General features: G+C 32.6%; 3 protein-coding genes and 1 long non-coding RNA gene across 5 annotated transcripts; 2 read left to right on the plus strand and 2 right to left on the minus strand.

The window, feature by feature from the left end:
- The first annotated feature begins 685 nt into the window (after positions 1-685).
- Positions 686-2,066, plus strand: LOC112711747 (uncharacterized). The gene is made up of 4 exons (XR_003157592.3): positions 686-824; positions 1,140-1,384; positions 1,461-1,614; positions 1,710-2,066. It is a non-coding gene; the product is annotated as an uncharacterized lncRNA (long non-coding RNA).
- Positions 2,067-2,633: 567 nt separating this feature from the next.
- LOC112711748 (early light-induced protein, chloroplastic) lies at positions 2,634-3,718 on the plus strand. The gene is made up of 3 exons (XM_025764456.3): positions 2,634-2,986; positions 3,100-3,180; positions 3,286-3,718. Exons 1-3 carry the CDS (start codon positions 2,834-2,836, stop codon positions 3,628-3,630), a joined length of 579 nt encoding a protein of 192 aa, XP_025620241.1. The 5' UTR covers positions 2,634-2,833; the 3' UTR covers positions 3,631-3,718.
- A 610-nt stretch (positions 3,719-4,328) lies between these two features.
- Positions 4,329-10,969, minus strand: LOC112711749 (uncharacterized). Of its 2 annotated transcripts, XM_025764457.3 has the most exons (18): positions 10,364-10,969; positions 9,816-10,052; positions 9,219-9,282; positions 8,996-9,125; positions 8,757-8,901; positions 8,384-8,605; positions 8,222-8,306; positions 7,678-7,780; positions 7,292-7,417; positions 7,099-7,212; positions 6,412-6,530; positions 6,206-6,293; positions 6,029-6,121; positions 5,810-5,899; positions 5,519-5,638; positions 5,343-5,434; positions 5,199-5,256; positions 4,329-4,770 (listed from the first exon to the last, which is right to left on the minus strand). In XM_025764457.3, the coding sequence occupies exons 1-18, from the start codon at positions 10,551-10,553 to the stop codon at positions 4,693-4,695; spliced, it is 2,154 nt and encodes a 717-aa protein (XP_025620242.1). In that variant the 5' UTR covers positions 10,554-10,969; the 3' UTR covers positions 4,329-4,692. The 2 variants fall into 2 exon arrangements, with proteins under 2 accessions (XP_025620242.1, XP_072059971.1); XM_072203870.1 differs by lacking the exon at positions 9,219-9,282 and having other exon boundaries at positions 8,996-9,147; positions 9,774-10,052; positions 10,364-10,884.
- A 2,665-nt stretch (positions 10,970-13,634) lies between these two features.
- LOC112711751 (heat stress transcription factor A-6b-like) lies at positions 13,635-15,947 on the minus strand. Its single transcript, XM_025764458.3, has 2 exons — positions 15,410-15,947; positions 13,635-14,927 (listed from the first exon to the last, which is right to left on the minus strand). The coding sequence occupies exons 1-2, from the start codon at positions 15,749-15,751 to the stop codon at positions 14,106-14,108; spliced, it is 1,164 nt and encodes a 387-aa protein (XP_025620243.1). The 5' UTR covers positions 15,752-15,947; the 3' UTR covers positions 13,635-14,105.
- Between the last annotated feature and the right edge of the window lie 2,040 nt (positions 15,948-17,987).

Consider the following 17,987-nt stretch of genomic DNA (forward strand, 5'->3'; position numbering starts at 1 on the left):
TTAAACGGACTCTAAATAAGATTTAAATTTAAAAATATTTTAATTAAATAACAGAATTTCAGTTTTATCAATTTAAACTATCATGATCTGATAAATATTTTTATTTACATATTATTATAAAAAATCAATTGATAGATATATTAGTGAGCGATTGAATATATAGTAAAAAATATTATTAAACTTAAAGTTATATTTTTTTTATATTTTAGTTATTTTTTAAATAATATTTAAAAAATATAGTTTAATAATAAAAAATATTACTTTAATTTTAATAATATTTTTTAAACCATCATATATTTATGATACCGTAATAAAGTTATATTAAAATGATTCATTCTAAATTAAGTCAAATCCTAATTAACAATATAGCATTAGGTTATGCTGTTGTCTAATATGAAATCAAATTCATTGTAGTAATAATAATCTTAAAATAATTTTCTGAATTTCGTGTACGTCAATGTAAAATTACTAACTATTTAAAATCTTAATTTTCATAATGGATTAGAGATTAAAGCTTAAAATCTATGTCTCTCAAGTCTCAACATTAAAAAAAAAAAAAAGAAGCAATTTCCACCTATAATGCTCGAAGCAATACAATTTTTTGTGGTTGGTGATTATGATTGACAACCAAACTGGACAATTAAACAATTGATGAAATCAACCTACGAATAACACATTGTTTTCTAATTAGATACTTAAATAGGAACATCTCTTTAATGTCTTCAACTTGCATCTTAAGCAGCACCAAAGCTCAATAGCAATTAAAAATGGAGAAGACCAAGATTCATGTTCCCAGAATAAAACTCGGTAGCCAAGGCTTAGAGGTAATTTTTTGCTATGATCCCATCTACAAATGCCTATAAGAGCCAAACAAGTTCATGTTCATCATCCAACGTTGTTATAGAAGAGTTTAATCAACTTTATTGAAGGAAGATTGTGTCTTTTCAGTTGATCCTTTTGATCTCAGATATCATTCATAGTAGGACTTTGCACTAAGTAGTAAGCGTATCATGGTTTTGGCAGAAGTTGATATCTAGTAGCTTTTACCAAAAACATTTGTGTTCCTTTTAATGCAAATCTTTGGTTTAGTATTTGTGAGAGAATAAGAACTCATTGTAATATTCGTTTATGGATTGCAGGTTTCTAGGTTGGGGTTTGGATGTGGAGGGCTATCTGGAATTTACAATGCCCCCCTTTCCCATGAAGAGGGATGTTCAATTATTAAGCAAGTATTCAATAAACAAGAAGTGGTTGAGTCCCTAACTAAGAAGCATTGTGCACTTGCAGAGAACTAGGAATCGGAATAGTGGCGTATAGCCCTCTTGGTCGTGGCTTTTTCGCTGGTAAAGCAGTGGTTGAGTCCCTTCCTAATCAGAGCTTGCTGGTATGATAACTACTAACTAGTGATAAACAAGTGCATAATACCATAATCTTCTCTAGTATGATGGATTCTGTAACAGGCTACGCATCCAAGGTTCAGTGACGAGAATCTGGAAAAGAACAAGCCATTTTATAAAAGAGTTGATGAGTTGGCTTCTAAACATTCATGCACTCCATCTCAACTAGCTCTATCATGGCTTATTCATCAGGGAAATGACATAATCCCAATCCCAGGTAGACACTTCACTTGTTAACAAATTCTGTCAACTTAATTTTTATTTACACAAAAGGGATAATTGCTTTGTCATATATTTGATGTGATGTCATAGGAACTACTAAACTGAGGAACTTTGAGAACAACATTGGATCTTTGGGTGTAAAGCTTACAGAACAAGATTTGAGGGAAATTTCTGATACTGTTCCTGCCAATGAAATTGCTGGGGAACAAGAGTATAGTACTTTAGAAAAATACTCTTGGAAATTTGCAACTACACCCTTACCACCAAAGTAATTCTGCTGATAAAATGTTGCAAGTGTTGTGTTATGCATTGATTTGTGCTGTATTTGTATTCAATTCGACCACTATGTTTATCTCAACAAACTAGCCTGTGGGATACCCCCAAGAATGGTTTATAATAATTAATGTGACAGCAAGTAAGCAAATAAGAATATAAAGATTTTACCCATGCTGTCAATATATTCAAAATAAGTTTTTTTTATTACTATTGCAGTTGTTTCAAATTTGATTAGTTTCCAATTGCCATGTGTTAGTCTAATGGAGGATAAACGATAAATCTCTAATTATAAGTTGATAAAAATATGCCAAAAAGGATTATGATTTTGTATAGAGATTTTGTATAGATTTATAACAAATAAAACTTGTGGTTTGTACTTAGACAAGAAGCACCTCTGGTGAAATTGAAACAATAAGTGGCAACAAATTGTTGTTTCAAAGATGAGTTTGGAAACCAAAAAAATAAAAATAAAAAGGACATTTAATTTCTTGTAGTGGCTGATTAATTATAATATGCAACGTGCCAACTACCAAACCACAGCAAATGTACTTGGTAGTACCTAGAAGCCTATGGAACCTTCTGGTATTTACCAAGAAACAGTAACAACTAATTGAGGTAGTGCAATGCTCCAAGTCTCCAAAATCATTGCAACCTCAGAATCAGAATCAGTGAGTATCACTCTCTGGTTCTGATGGAAGCCACGTCTATTGCTTTTAGCATGTGTGGACAATGGAACCCACGTGAACCAATGAACTTTATGACCCCTTCTATGCCATGACGTGGAACCTAAATATCCACCACTACACTTACCCCCTTAACTCTATATAACCAACCTTCATTCAACACTCTTCCATCATCTCAAGAGTGCAATTTGATACACACTAAGAACCTTTCTGCGGTTTCACTCACAAGGTTATTAGTAACATACCAATCTAGCAATGGCTGTTTCATCTTATGCTATGCAATCTATCCTTGCAAGCCCTATGACCCGCACTCCTAGCAGGTCAAGGGTGAACCAATTTGGTGTTCCTGCTCTTTACATGCCTAACATGAGAAGGAATGCTAGCCTTAGTGTTCGATCCATGGCTGAGGTAAGTAGTGGTTGCATTTATGTGTTGTGGTTTCATGCTAGCTAGCTTTAATATGATCATTTAATATGATATAATGGCATATGAATCATTGGTTTTCTTTTTGGCAATTGCAGGAAGAGCAGAAAGAACAATCAACTGAACCTACAAGCCCAGTTACACCACCACCACCAAAGCCTCAGCCTCGTTCACCAAAGGTGAGTATCATACCCTTAACAATTTAACAAATATAAAGTGTATCATAAAATTGGTTGTTAGAATCCTTTATTGACATGAATGATGTGTTTATGTGCAAATGGCAGATGAGCACAAAGTTCAGTGATGTGTTGGCATTCAGTGGGCCAGCACCTGAGAGGATCAATGGAAGGCTTGCAATGATTGGATTTGTAGCAGCATTAGCAGTGGAACTATCCAACGGTCAAGATTTGTTGTCACAGATATCCAATGGTGGGATCCCATGGTTCTTGGGGACTAGTGTGGTGCTGTCCCTTGCTTCATTGATCCCACTGTTTCAAGGTGTTAGTGTTGAGTCAAAATCTGGTGGATTCATGTCCTCAGATGCTGAGCTTTGGAATGGTAGATTTGCCATGTTGGGCTTGATTGCTCTTGCTTTCACCGAGTATGTTAAGGGTGGTACCCTTGTGTAATCATTTTTAAGCCTCCTGTATTCTTATATTACCTTTTATCTTATGTTATGTATGTATAGAATTTTATAAAGGATTTTTCTGAGATAAATTCATGATCATAATTTCCCTTAAAAGGAAAATTTCAATACGATGAGTAATCGATTATCCTTGTTGCACTTTGGAATAAAGGACACAATTACAAATATCTTGGTTTAAGAACTTGGAAGCAGACAATAATAGTGATCCAAATAGACCCAAGATAAAGGAAAAATTGTACAAATATGTGACAGTTTAAATTCATTAGAAAATTGTGCAAGCTGTCTCATTCATCCATTTGAATTCTTCCAATATGCATTCTCATCCGTTCATTTCTCCGTCTTTCTCAACTAATATGCTTGCTGAAGTTGGCATTTTGTGAAAACAATAAATTATTATCATCATCATCATTATTATTATCCATAAAAGGCAAGAAAATATTACCTTTCTCATGAATGGATTTTAATCTTTTAACCTTGCCATTTTAGGTACATAAAAATAAAGTTTGGTCACTTCTATAACAAAATTCACCATATTTTAGTTAGTTAAATTGAAAATACATTATCGTGCATTTCATATAATTTGGTGTGTCTAAATTAAAACTCAACATTATTTAATGATAAAGTAATAAGGCATAACTGCTTAGAATTAAATCTATCATCAGTAAATTTAGATTCTCAATATTCTTGACAAATGATAAAAATTTTCCTTAACAACATACGAGTAGAATTTACAAAGTTGTGCCTTGTGTTAACAACGAGCTCAGCTCAGCAAGAAAATAGATAGATTATAAGGAACGAACATCTACCGAACCTATTGACATGAATATTAGCATCACCACTTATTTCGATGTCTCATTTTCAATCTACGGTAAAGGACCTCTACACCCAAAATTTATGAACAGGAAAAGAATTGAGATTTAGAACAATACACATCTTAGAAGTAATTTTTGGGTCCTAATAGCTACATTTCATTTCATATCATGTATATGTACAAATATTCACCAACCAAGAAACGTGCTAGGCAGCCAAGTGCATATGCTCCTAACTATGGATCAAGCTGATACTCAGGCTTGTCAAAATCACCATTCCGGAGTGTGCTTCCCACCACCCCATTTTCAACACACTGCAATTCATTATTACAAAGTCAACAACAAAACCAAGTTAAGAAATCAGTGCCTTGTATCCAATGCCAAAGAAACTAAAATCACATTACTCTATGGACAAAATTGACCTAACATTATGTGGGTTAGGCATAAGTTGGAAGATTGAAACACATTTTCTATCCTTTAATTACTTGTTTTACAAGTTGAAGATCATGGGGTGGTTCACTTGTAACAAACTGAAATGACTTAAATTATGGATCAACTAATCATAATGGCTAATTATCCACCATAAAAAATACAGTAGCAAAATCAAAGGAATAAAAAAAAGGAAATTTAGAAAGCAAGAGGGGAAAAAATTGTACTAATTGATCAGAAGTTGCATGTATTTTTTTTTTTTTTTTGGGGGGGGGGGGGGGGGGAGGAGGGGGAGGGAGGGAGAGAGACATACATCTGTAGGTAGATCAATTGGAAACAAATTTATGGCTGCTGGGTTGAAAGTGAGTCCCCTGAAAGAGAAGCAATTTTAACATTGGAGACACAGACAACAAAATATCATCAGAGATTAAAATCGACTAGCTGCCAGGAACCATACCAACGCGATAGTACTAGCTGCCAGACATATGGAATAAAGAACTCCTCCGGATGACTCTCTTGTTCATATGTGAAGCGCAGTTGAGTGAACATCTGCCAAACAAGATAGAACCTAAATACCTAATTATACTCCCTATTGGAAATAAACCAGAATAACTTAATCTTACTCTATCTTACCTTCATTCCATCACCCCGCCAAGAACGACAATTGACAATTATCACCTGAAGCACTTCTTTTACGGACCAATCGCCACTCACTCTTTGAGCATCCATACGACTATTGAAAAAATCCAAGACCTGCAATATTAATAAATAAATTATATATTCTGACACTAAGGACTCATGAGATGATGCATCACAAAGACAATATTTCACAAATCTAACTGAAGATACAACAGAATTTGCGCTCTGAAAGGAATCAAGATTTCAAGGATAAGCTGTGACTTAAATAAAATGCACTGCACGTACAGTATAAATGTTCTCAAGCAGTTCACTAAATCGTGGATGATTCTTGAATGGCTGAAAGACTTCCTGCCTATGCATTATTGCATATACTACCTGCTCGAATCACACAAGAAAGCACCAGGATAGGTGTAGAAGGTTATAATGTAAATTTTTTAATAGTGAGCCAGATAGAACTATATGTTATAAATCTGCAATCAATAAAAGTTGAAGATCATATCATACCTCGGGATTCCGAGGCAGTGCATAAGTCAGGATTGCATTTATTATTTCCAGTACCAGCCTCAAGAAGTCAGTATAAATGTGCAATTCAGTTGACTGTACAAAAAATATAAATTAGAAAAAGAAATAGCCTAAAGTTTATAATCAAACGAATAATAGAAGTGCTTAGACAATACATACCATATCCTCTATTAGGCTGTTTCCCTCAATCAAGTTGCCTTTTTCATTATGGAGCTTATTATCTCTGCGATCTGCTAGTTTATTATACCTAATGTGAAGCAACAATATGGTCAAATTGTTATCCCAGAAACTGCAGTCAGTTAAGATATAAATATGAAATAGAGATAGTATATTATTACAGAGGCCAAGAAAAAAGGTAGACATACTTGCGTGAGAGCATATCAAAAAGGCTAACTAGTCTCTGAGACGCATATGCACTCAATCGGTGGACATGAGGAGCCATGTTTGCCAGAGTTGCCAAACATGTTGTATGCAGATAAACATCCTATCATATTGAAAACAAATTAAATGACCAAAGGAAAGGATATGTGAATAAAATAAAGAGCACTTTCAGTAGTTATATAAAAATTAACCAATTATGTAAATAGTGGTTCTAAGATTGAAATACACATCCCTTCTACTGGTATCCATGGGTAATTACTTATGAAGTCACTGTCTCCAATATACATAATTAAATATGATAAACAGATTTGAGTCCCTTCTTATATCTTACTCTCAGGTTTGTACAAGCGCAAACTATATTACTACAATTAAGAAATTAGGTGTCCCTTTACAGAAGCTACTTTCAGTATAGAATATCTTTAGTTCACACTAAATAAAGACATCAGTACAAATATGAGCCATAAGAACTAGGGACAAAGTAATCCAATAAAAGGGAAAGATGTCATGTCAGTATCATCAATAACAAAGTCATGAGAACAGAGAATCATATTAATTTACCTGTATTTTATAACATATATATGCAATTTCCCAAATAAATTATCAGGCAGAGAAGTTTCATATAGGTGAGACAGAGACTGAGCTAATAGACCAGCTAAGTTTAAGGATCATACCCGAAGTTTAGACAAATTATACTGTACAGTTCTGATAAGAATTATGACCAAGAGGGAACCAAGAGAAGTCTGATGCAGAAGACGTTCCTTGTACCATGGAACACCAGTCAAAATCTATCCAGGAAAATAGCACATCAGCATTTAGGACATACTTGCAGTTTTACATAGTTTAGTGCCAAAAGACAACACCTACCAGTTTATGAATGCTTGCATTAAAAGAAGAGTCTTGACTGAGTATGAGGAGTATAATCAGCAACATGTAAATTTGATTAGCTGTTCTCCTTGGAGCATTGTATAGAGCTTCCAGAATGGGCATTAACTGTTAATTTCATTAGATAGATAAAGGTCACAATAAGGCTCAATTGTCAGTCATTGTAGAAGCAGCAGCAGGACTCATGATTTAGAATGACTTGAGAAAGTGGCAGTCACATATATCATATTGATAATCAAGTAAACACATGAATCATAAAGTAATAAGCCTCCACAGGATTCTATTTCAAAGTCTTCTTTTGACTTCTAGACATATTAATTCATTCCCACTTCCTCCATAGGAGAAACTTTAAGTTTGCTACCACATACCAAGGTATCCATGTCAGTCCGCACCAAGACATACTCCAGAAAGGCAGAATTTCCTTGCAACAGTGAGTAAAGTAGAAGAACAGCAGCCTCATCAGCCAAGCATCTGTGGAGGAATAAAAGTGATAACGTTTTAGAAACTGATGTGTTTAGAAGCACCAGTATATAATTCAGGACACTTAATGCAAAACTGGAAGTCGATAACCAGGAGACACTAGGACCTCTAACCAAGAAACTGATGCACCAAGGACACAAACATCTTTTTCTTTTCTTTTCTTTTCTTTTTTTTTCATTTCCCTCTTTCCAATTAATATTAATTGGGTGAACAGAAAGTTATGAGAAACAAGCTCTCTTTTCTTTATTTATAATAAAACTTGCATACAACTAGTTCATGGTCCAATCATCTCACACTAGGAAATCATAAATTTTTGAGTGATCATGATTACATACATCTACTGACATGCCAATTGTATTTCCTGGAGCATGAATCAAATGAATCCACAAGTATGCATGATATAGATGTAGTATAAGGGAGCAAGCTACTCACATGCCAAGTGTATCAAACAATGAAGCAAATGGCAATTTTACAAGCTGACCAGAGTGTGCATTGCCCTCAACATCTACTCGATCCACTGCATTCAAACGACTAATGAAAATTGCTCACTTACTCAATCAACTGAATGAAGTAGAGATATGAAAGATATATTACATTCACAATCAACTGCATGCTCTAAGGCCTTGCAATAAGGGTTGTCGGAAAAATATTGATTTTCTTTGTTATTCTCAGTGGCAGAGTAATCCTCACTCACAACACATTTATGATGATGAATGAGAACAAGAAGCACGTGAAGACTGCTATCTGCTAGAGGATTTCTTGATCCATCACCCCTTGAACTAACCAAATAACTGAATGGCAGTAAAACAATATTTGCTGCAAATCAAGTACACACCAAAAGTAGCCCATCAGTAAGTTGCCAACCTCAAGACAAGAATCTTACAGCAACAAGAAAATTATGATATCAGAAAAAGCATAATTGACTACAAGGAATGCATAAACAGAAAAGTATATCAAGTGACCATACCAGCTGCAGAACCAACTCTCTGCAACACACTACTCTGGCTTCCTTCATAAAAGACGGAATAAGATGCCCTGTTAAATGGAGCGCCACTGCGAGTAATGAAATTTAAGAGTAGTCTGCGAACAACTGAACAAACCAGAGAGCTGTCCTGCAAAATTAACAATACCATAACCTCAAATTCACTATCTGCAAATACAGAGTAACACGGCAATGAAGGTTCAGTTCATGTCTGGACTTCGAACCTGAGCCATTGCAGCATCAAGAAATGGGTTCACATCATGTGGTCCAGGAGACGGCCCACAGAGAAGCTGAGTTGACATTGCAATAATCATAAAATTAAGCAGCTCTAGATGCAGGACATATGTGTTGGCACTATAATTTAAAGGAGAAAAACCTTGTAAGGACCAAATGTTCAAAATACCATGCAGAAACAACTAGCAGCTCCAGTTAGCCTTATATACATACCTCACATCTACTGAAGCAATAAAGTTCAGGACATTCCGCATAACAAAATTTTCAATTGTTTGATCTGTATAAAATATCCAAAGCAAAAATTATGAAATCTGAATAATACTGGTAATAATGTAATATGCACATATACAGCCAATTATTTGCTGCATTAATTGGATGTCTTATGACTAGAAAAATGATTATATAGATTAGATTTTATGGTTTATTATATTTGCAATTTTTCTGCATTTTTTTTGTACATATATATGCATTTTCAAGGCAATTCGCCATTTCCGCCATTTTCCGCAATGCCATCCGCCATTATTTTATGGTGGATTTTTGGCTCACCGCCATGAGCCGCCATCCGCAAAAAAAAACTATGCAGCCAAAAAAGAAAAAAGAAAAAAAGAAACTTGAAAGGGATAAATAATTTTCCTTTAAAAGAAAAAAAGTACACGCAGATGAAAGTGATGAAAAAAGCCGCGCCAGCCTCTACTTGAATCTTATACTAAAACAACACCCAAATCCATAGCATATATGAACAAAGTTAAATGAAATTAATATCTCAACAGATCATAAATCTAAATATGAAATGACAATTGCCACTCATACCTCCCAAAACATCCATTGGTATAGTCTCATTATCATCGAGAGATAGATGTAGCTCGACATATTCGCCTCGGAAACTCTCAATCAAGTGCTTCAGAAACACCGAACTGATGTACGCTGCATTTACAGCCTTTTCATAAACAAAGGGCGGCACCCCGGAAATAGACATGGACTCCTGCAAGCAGCACGCCATATGGAACAAAATCTTTGCAAGATGCCTAGTTTGACCATTGTTTTTTGCTGCAAAGACAATCAGCAAAATAAGATTTCCCATTAGAAACAAACTCAATCAACTTAACAGCATAATTAGCGTACTATGACCTAGTTCTATTAGAAACCCAATTTTTGTGACATAGCGTAACTAAATATCTGAACTCCGTCATAGTGTCATCATTCAACATTCTAGACCATAAATCTCAACAAAATTAAGTTCCTAGCAAACTCTATTACTCACTAATAGAACAATTGAAGCTCACCATGCAAGCCATTATCACTCTAAGCCTAAGAAAAACTGTGATCAGGGAAGTAGTAGCAATCGGAATAAGACTAACCCAATAGCTCACAAGCTTCTTGAACACGGTCACTGGGCCATTGAACATGGATGGGAAGCTCTAGAAGCTTCTGCCAGAACTCTGATGAAAGTGGGAAGGACTTGTCACCGATGAAGGTTCCGATCAGATACTCCGCCGTCTCCGGCGAGAACGCTTCGCCCCTGCGAGGCGTTGACGGCGCCGACCCCATTACAGAAAATAGAAATAATAAGAGGATTTTTCGTCGCGATGCGTTTGGTTCTTTCGGCACCGACACTCGTTGAAATCCCGTTCAAAGCAACGGCATTGTGCGGAAACTCGCCGAAAGATCAAAAGGGTTTGATCCGAAGGCGAAAACGGAGATGGGTTTTGAAAATCAGGCGAGTTCGTAGAAAGGGAACAGAGTGTGTGCAGGAAGACGAAGACGAAGACGAAGGAGCTTCGATACGAAGGTGTTTGGCAGAGAAATGAGTTGAGTTAATAAGGACGTATTTGGAATTCGGATATGTTTCACGCGTTGTTCAACAAAACAAAATTTGGGTTTTGTCCTTAATCAAATTTCCCTATTTCTAAATTATGAGTCCCTAATTGAATTCATTAAAACTCACCCTGAAGTATTACTTCAATAATTACAAGATTATCTTTAAGTGGGTTAAATACTAATTATCCTACCAGAGTCAAAATAAAACTATATTATTACTATTTTAGTAAATAAATTACTTATATTTTAATGAGATATAGTTCAAATGACATAATTTTTTTTATATTCATCTAAAAGATTATAAATTCGAGTCTCTTTATTTTTAGTAAAAAATAAATAAATAAATTACTTATATGAAATAATGAATTCTCTTACTAACAAAAATACAAAATGGAGTGTTAAGTTGCATCATTTTATAAAAATAAAAAATTTTCCTTGACTAATATATTGAAAATATTATTTGTATATTAAAATTAATTATTAATATATTTTATATAAATATATATAATTTAATTTATTTTTAATGTGTATTTATATTTTAATATATATTTTATAATGATAGCTGATTTTAGTGTACTCGTAACATAATTATTAACATATATGTGTGTGTGGATATTTGAAGGTTGCAACGTGCATTTAGCCTAATATTTGACTCATCACCTAACATTATTATCGGTATAGTATCCGCCAAACACAAATATAATTGGTTTCCTTTTTCTCCCTTTGAGTCGTCAAACATACAAGTAGTTGGTACCTTTTTTTATTTCAATTTTTCTTTTGTGTATATATGATATAATGAAAGAGAAATTTTCGTACCTACATAAGTACACAACTAATTGATTTTTGGTTCATTTTAATACAATTATGATATTTATTATTATTGCTTGTGACACAAGGTGTTAAACTGGGCCTGATCTGTTTTCCCCGATTCAGCCTAGCTAGATCTATTTTCCTTCATCAATCAATTGACATTTAATACTCAATCACTGAAACTTGTGTTCCAAATTATTACTTGTATGTTGCCTAATTACACAAACATCATCATGTTGTAGCGAGCTATATAAAATTAGATTAGATATGACAGTACCAAGTTGATGCACATTTATTTATACGCACACATTACCTTCAACTGTAATACTCCAAAGAGCTGCACATGCTTTTCACAACTCTCGATCTCACCCTCACATGTTTTTGTGCTCTTCAATCCAATCGAATTTCAAACAAAGTTAGAAGGCCTTCCATTTCAATATGCTCTTTGAAATTAAATCCATGATTATGAAATGGATATAGAAAAATGGGACATGCCGGCCCAAACAATAAGTGCACCAACACAATTCACAATCAATGACCTTAGGGCTAGGGGACCCCAACGTTTGTATTAATTATTTTGTCTTACTCTTACAATTCTTTTCCAAATAACTCTCATGCATATATACTGCATACACAACTTAGACAAGTATATATAAACATGGATATCTAAAACATGAAAACATTTTTATGTATATATTTACTTAAACTACATACTATTCAAAAAGTATGCCTATGAAATATAGAAATTAAATAAAAATATGGATTTTGCAGGATGGTGAATTTATATATAAATGTGGTGGCAGGGGCAGGCAAAGTGCTCATGCATAGCATGTGCAACCTTATCACTTTGCAGCAAACTATGTGTGATATATTGTGATGATATCCAACTAAATTTATGTGTCAGTCATTGCCACCATCATTTCAAAATTTCTCCTATTCAAGGAAGCTAATGTCCCTGCCTTTTCTCTCCCTTTCCATTCAAGGAAATAAACTTAACATTTGCCAAACTTTATCTTAGCCATGTTCAAGGAATTTCACATGCATATATGAATTGATTGGTATTGCTATGCCTCCTTTCAATTCTGCTTCTGCTCCCATCTTATATGGCAGCTTATTACTTCACCCAAATTTAATGTCTTAATTATTATCCTAACAAAAATTAAACTATATATATTAAGACCATGTGTAATTTGATGCTTGAAAGAAGTTTCACTTTATGCTACTAATAACTAGATTTGTTTACTTTAAATACAGCATGCATGGATAGATGCTTAAAACCTTGCATAAGCTATCCAAAAACTTCACCTTTTAAGTATATTTAGCAATATAAAAATACTTCTTTATTTCTTAAAGTGGAATAACTATTTAACTTTATTTTAGTGATTGATAAAACTTTGAATATATATAGATCACACTAGAACATGTCTCTTCTTTCTTATTTCTCTGGAAACTCCTAGATCAATACTAATCAAAGATAAAGACAAAAGGGATTAGAGCTACAATTTAAAAGGAGAAGGTAGAAAATTAAGCACGAAAATCATTATTTAACACAAACTACAAGAAAAATAAACGCACTACTTTTTTGTTATTGTTGATTTCTATTAGTATTTTCTATATAACATATGAATATTTGGAGTGTAAATTATTGGTTTTAGCTTTCCTATAATTACATCTGCGATACAAATGCAATATGAAAAATTATATTAGTTAAAACCGGAGAGGAATAATTAAGTCAAATACATATAATGCAAACATAAACATTTCATCACTCCTGCTCCCGCTCATGGTGCACAAGGTTTGGATTAGCATCCTCTTAATTATCAAATAAAATTTTAGCTAGAATTTATTTAGTGGGAAAAATATAGCATAATTAATTAACGTGTCTATTGCTACTAACTGAACCAGTATATATATTCATTAATCAAAGGAATGCAAGAATTTTAATTAATTGGTATGTAATATAGAAACTGAAAAACGCATATTAGTTAATTAAATGGTATATAAGATATATGAATTAAGGGATTCATTCAGACCCTTATTATTGCATCACACGCTAGAATATTCAAGAGAGGTGATTATATGAGATATTACAAATTGGGACCAGACATATAAAAGTTAATCAAAGTAATCAAAATAAAATTAAATGTCAAGGAACAACCACCAAACTTGCATTATTCTAGCTAGTAAATATATGTTTATATGGTGTCAAAAGGTGTCCATTTTTTTCATACCATGTGCTTTAAATACGCAACAACATACAAAAAAGAGATTAGTGATATTATCTGAACTAATTTTTGAGAGAAATATTAATTTGAGGTGCTGCATAATTAAGCTTTTTAAATATATCAATAGAGAGACCCCTCAAATTAAATTATTTCTTTAAAACGTTCCCAAAAAATGTAGCACAAATAACATCTCTTGTTCACAAAATATTGCTATATATATATATATATATATATATGAAGGATCCTATTATTTATGAGGACTAGAAGCTAAATAACCAAGTTGTTCAGCCAAGACATCTACATCTTCAGCAGCTGCAAGAACATGTTCATCTTCAAAACCTTCATTCAACAAATCTTCCCAAAACACTTCATCAATATTATTATTATTATTATTATTTCTACTTACTCCAACTTGAGCATGATTATGATGATATTCACTGCTACTTTGTCCCTTAACATTCAAACCAAGAAGGTCCATCTCTGATACCTCAAAATCAAACTTGTTATCATTATCATCATCATCATCAATGTGTGATTCTAGTTTAATAAAAGTTGAGCAATCTTCATCAACAAAACCTAATAATCCATCATGATAACCTACTGCTACTTCAACATTATTGTTACTAGGTCCTTGATGAATAGGTCTCATCCTCTTATTAGAGAAAGCTTCCTCCAATTCCTTTCTCCAATCCTTTTGTTGAACCAATTGCTGCACAAAGTTTGGATTCTGCATTGCCCTTGCCATGAAGGTCATCATCTGCTGCTGTTTCTGCTCCGTCTTTCGAAGCTTAACTTCCATGGCTTGAATTTGGGACTTTGTAGTCTGCTGCTGTTGTCTGAGCTTCACCAGCTCCGCCATTAGTACCTGCCGGTCACGCCGCAACCGGTTGAGTTCTCCATCTAATCCACCAAACCTTCCAACTTCAACACAAGGGTCTAAACCTTGCTGGTGATGATGATGAGTTTGATTTGTCTTCCTCCTTTTGATGTTCTTCAAAAGCACCCTTTGCCCTCTAAGAAACATCTCATTAGCAAATTCCCACCTATCTGGATCTACCTTTTTAAAACCCTACAATATAATATCAATTTCTTCTTTATTGGTTTCAGCTAGAAAGCCATATTTACACCCTAATCATCAAAATAATACCAATAATCATCATATTCATGTAGTAACATTGCAGATGATGATATATATATACTTTTGTAATTTCCTACTTTATGCATATGGATGGTGTTGAAGATATTTAATTTGCCTAACAAAGTTTTGGTATTTTTAATTTGTAACTATTCATCAACAATCTACTATGTCCTACAATAGGGAAATTAAACCCAAATGATAGGAAAATTAAAATCAACCTAACAAGTACCAATTATATCATAACAAAAAGAAAATGTATAAAATAAAGTAAAATAGAACAACAGTAACATATTCCAGCAGCTTCATGAACTAACATAACGTTCAATGAAGATAATAAGCTTATCATAAACAAGACCTTTCTCATGAAGAAATAAGAAGAATGAAGACATGAGTTTATATAAGAAATGACTCACATAGGTGTTGAGTTGGCGGACAAAGCTGGAGAAATTGTTGTGCTTGAAGAATCTTGGGAGAAGGGTAATGGAGAAAGCTTGAGGATCCCACACAACGAAGCTGTTGTTTCCTTTGCTCCAAGAAACTATGTGATTTGTTGAAGGGTCTTCAACGATGTCATATGTCTTTGTCAGGAACGGCGGAGGACCACTCTCATTAAGCCCCTCCATTGGATGCGGCGGCGGCGCAGGCGGCGGAGGAGGAGGAACATCCACCACCATTGGATATGAAAAGGAACAAGACCCTTCTCCTAGATACTCCTCCTTCATTACTCTACCAACACCATGATCATCAGGATTCATTTTTTGGAACAATAAATCAAAACTTTGATGATCCGATGAGTGAAGATTTGACTTTGAAGAATGCAGTGAAGTGAAGCTAGCTATATATTCATTGAAAGAGAAAGAGAGAGATGTTATGGTATGTGATATATGGAGAAGGAGGAAATTAAAGTGTTTGGATTGGAGCTAGTGATGTGGATGAACCAGGAGACCACTCATGAGTTCTATTTGTTCTTCTTCATTATTATTAGGTGAAAATTTAACGGTAGTTAATCCGATATAAAGTTGATAGTTAAAAATTATTAAATAATTTAAAAAAATTATTTTGGTAAAAATATTAAAAATATATTTTTTAAAAAATATTTGTATATGTCATAATATTATTGAAAATTTTTATTAAATTAGTTAATAATTTATTTTTTAATAAATCAAAATAAAATTGATTTATTATAGCAACAATCATAAATTTAATTGTCCATATTATAATTATTAAATTTGATTTGATCCGATCGATTTATACAGCTAAATTATATTTAAATTTTTTGATAAAAAGACAAATATATTCTTGATTTTTATTTTAAAAGAATATGATCCAATGAGTTATTTAAATTGGTCGGTTCGACCAGATCTGATAACAATTAAGTTTATTATTATTGTTATAAAAAAATCAATTTTATTATAATTTATTAAAAAATTTAAAAATAATTAATTCATTAATACGTCCAATAATAATACGATACATAAGTGTTTTTACAAAAATACGTTTACGCGTCTTTATAAAAGTATTTTTTATAATTTAAATAATTTAATTAAATTTTTATCTAATAATTTTTAATTATTACATCTGAATTTCTACTTTATTATTATTAGATGTTGTTGTTATGTTCCTTTATTTAAATTAATTTTGTTTTTCTCTTTTTCACTTTTTCTTTTTTGGTGGCAAAGATATTATTTTATGACTAATGGGGAAGGTAAAGTGCAATGCAAATCCAACATGTCAAACCAGATATTTTTCTCACTCCTCCTTTGGGAAATGCCTTTATTTGCTTCTTAAAAAACCAAACAAGATATTTATATTAAAATATTTATGTTAATGTCTCTCTGCTCCTTTCTTTTGTTTTCTTGTCAACGGCAAAACTATGACCATGTGCTTAACAAAATTCTAAATGCTCTTTATCAATAATTATGTGCCACCTTAGCTTCAATATGCAACAACAATAATTATTCTTTGTTAAAGACATTAATTATATATATATATGTAGAACCAAGGTATATCTTTCTGATGAAATTAAACAAGTCCCACTATGCTGCTTACATATAACAATACAAATAAAAAATTAATGTATGAATCGTCAAAATAAAAAGAAGGTATGTATTGTTTGTTTTAGATTTGTTTCCTGTATTAATTAAATGGAAAGTGTTGTGAGTACGTGTCATTTGATGAATGAGAGTGGCATGTATATATATGGAGCCCCAAACCCACTCCTGAAGAAAGCAGTGACATTGCAACCGAAATCCATAACCAATCAACGTTTAGAAACCCAAGCACTGTTATTTATTTATTAATTACTTATTAACAAAAATATTATACAGATGGACGAATAAAAATTTGAATACGCGTATATTCCGTGTTTTGCATAATTTTGATGACGAACGTTAATTTTATAGTTACACTGTTATAGGTCTAGATTCAATGTTAGAAATAATAAACATGCTTTTAACATTATTTACCATATAAAATATAATCATAATCAATATATATGTTTTATTTTTTTTAATTTAAGTTGGTAAAAAAATACATAAATAATTACATATTTAATACGTTTTTTTAAATAATTTTTTTTTAAAAAATTATTTGATCTTCTACTTAATTTTTTTTCTCTTTTTATTTATGCTACACTTAAATTTTTCTTTTACAGTTTAATAAGAATTAAATTCTAAATTTTTTATTATATACATTTTTAATATTATGCTATAAAATCATTTTTTAAAAAAATTAAGCCGATAAAGATTACCTGAATAATTATATATGTCTAAATATATATATGATATTAAAAAATTTAAGGATCCTTAAAATTATAGTGTCCGACTTTCTTTGTAGCTAGTCACTATTGAATTAAGTGTGAGAGCGAATGAGACTGTGAGTAGACATAAATTTATATAAAAGAAATAATAAACTAATCAGGAATTTAATTCTTTATTAATAACTAGTCAATATTCTTCTAAATTTTTTTATATTTGCTTATCACTATTTTGT

Source organism: Arachis hypogaea, chromosome 9, assembly GCF_003086295.3.
Source record: "Arachis hypogaea cultivar Tifrunner chromosome 9, arahy.Tifrunner.gnm2.J5K5, whole genome shotgun sequence".
Lineage (NCBI taxonomy): Eukaryota > Viridiplantae > Streptophyta > Magnoliopsida > Fabales > Fabaceae > Arachis > Arachis hypogaea.